The sequence below is a fragment of the Nicotiana attenuata genome, unplaced genomic scaffold (genome assembly GCF_001879085.1).
Source record: "Nicotiana attenuata strain UT unplaced genomic scaffold, NIATTr2, whole genome shotgun sequence".
Taxonomy (NCBI): Eukaryota; Viridiplantae; Streptophyta; class Magnoliopsida; order Solanales; family Solanaceae; genus Nicotiana; species Nicotiana attenuata.
This window is the reverse complement of record NW_017671376.1, coordinates 163,836-165,245: the sequence shown is the minus strand read 5'-3', so window position 1 is coordinate 165,245 and position 1,410 is coordinate 163,836. Positions and strand designations below refer to the sequence as shown.

The window sequence follows — 1,410 nt, the reverse complement described above, 5'->3', positions numbered from 1 at the left end:
AGACGTTTGCACTTATTTCTTTCGGTGATAAAACCATTCAAATGTAGTTCTCCATACGGAATGCCTAACTTTATAAGAAATTCAAAACACGGTAAATTAAATTTCAATGTTTTGACTTTTCTCTACCCATTTAGCATACTTTAACAAAAATTAGGCTCTCATTTTTCCAAAAGTTTGAAAAGCAAAACTCAAAACGATCACATATGCCATACATTTCAACATCGGCTTCTATAAATATGTAAAACACTTGGCCCCTAATATTTCATGCATTAACCATATCCTTAAAAATGAAGAAAATATCAAGGATTTTATTGCTTTCTTGCCTCCTATTTTTAACCTTATTCCAGGTAAAAACTGAACCAGTTCTTGATACTAATAAACAAGCAATCCGTCCAGGTTACACCTACTACATTTTGCCGGCAACCACCGCCGCCAACGGCGGTGGCCTAACGCTAGCGAAAGGCGAAAACGGGAGCTGCCCGCTCGACGTATTTCAAGCACAAAATGTTCAGAGCAAAGGCCTCCCTTTAAAATTCTTAATGGTGAATTCAAGTGCAGGGCTAGTAATTGACGAAAATGAAGACATAAATATAAAATTTGCAGCACCAAGGTACGTGTCTATTTGCAATAAATCCACTGTTTTGAAAATTGAAGACGGGTTTGTGACCACTGGAGGAATTAAGGGTGGGTCTGAAAATGGCACGGCCACAAGTTTGTTTACTATTCAGAAATATGAAGATGCCTATGCGTTACAGTATTGTCCAAGAGCTACAGGGTGTTCTTTTATTTGTCCAAGATTGTTGTGTGGGTATATTGGTATTGCACCTGCAGCTAATGGATCGAGGTGTTTGGCTGTAAATCGTCCAATTTTCAAGATTGTGTTCAAGAAGGCCTAAGATACATAAGCGAATTTTTCACAATTAAATATTTATAATAGATGTGGATTTCCTAATACATATATAAGGTACGAGTAAAGCTATTCGAATTATGTGAATGAATAATTATAAGCTAGGTTTGACTCTATTAAGATGTTCATAGCTAGTAACATATATAGTCAAAATAAATAGCAAGCCCTGATGTTATATTTTATTGGTGTAGGCCATATGCATGTTATGCATGAGGTGTTTCATATTGATTTGTCATCTTAATCCACAGGAATAAATGCTTGATATATATTTGATAAATGTATATTTTTAGCCGCTCCAAAAAATAACAACCGGCACAATATATATTTTTTTGTATAAATGTGTATTATATACAAAAAAAAGTACATATTTTATTTACTTTTTGGCTGGTGAATGCAATTAGTTTCAGCTTATTGGCCAATTTATATATATATATATATATATATATATATATATATATATATATATATATATATATATATATATTTCTTGTAGCTTACCTTTT

At 33.0% G+C, this 1,410-nt stretch overlaps 1 protein-coding gene across 1 annotated transcript; it reads left to right on the top strand.

The window, feature by feature from the left end:
* The first annotated feature begins 246 nt into the window (after positions 1-246).
* Positions 247-1,188, top strand: LOC109207900 (kunitz trypsin inhibitor 2-like). Its single transcript, XM_019370901.1, has one exon. It carries the CDS (start codon positions 288-290, stop codon positions 894-896), a length of 609 nt encoding a protein of 202 aa, XP_019226446.1. The 5' UTR covers positions 247-287; the 3' UTR covers positions 897-1,188.
* Positions 1,189-1,410: the final 222 nt, after the last annotated feature.

Excerpts from the sequence above, each read along its gene's own strand:
- LOC109207900 (XM_019370901.1), top strand. The coding sequence starts at position 288 with ATGAAGAAAATATCAAGGATTTTATTGCTTTCTTGCCTCCTATTTTTA.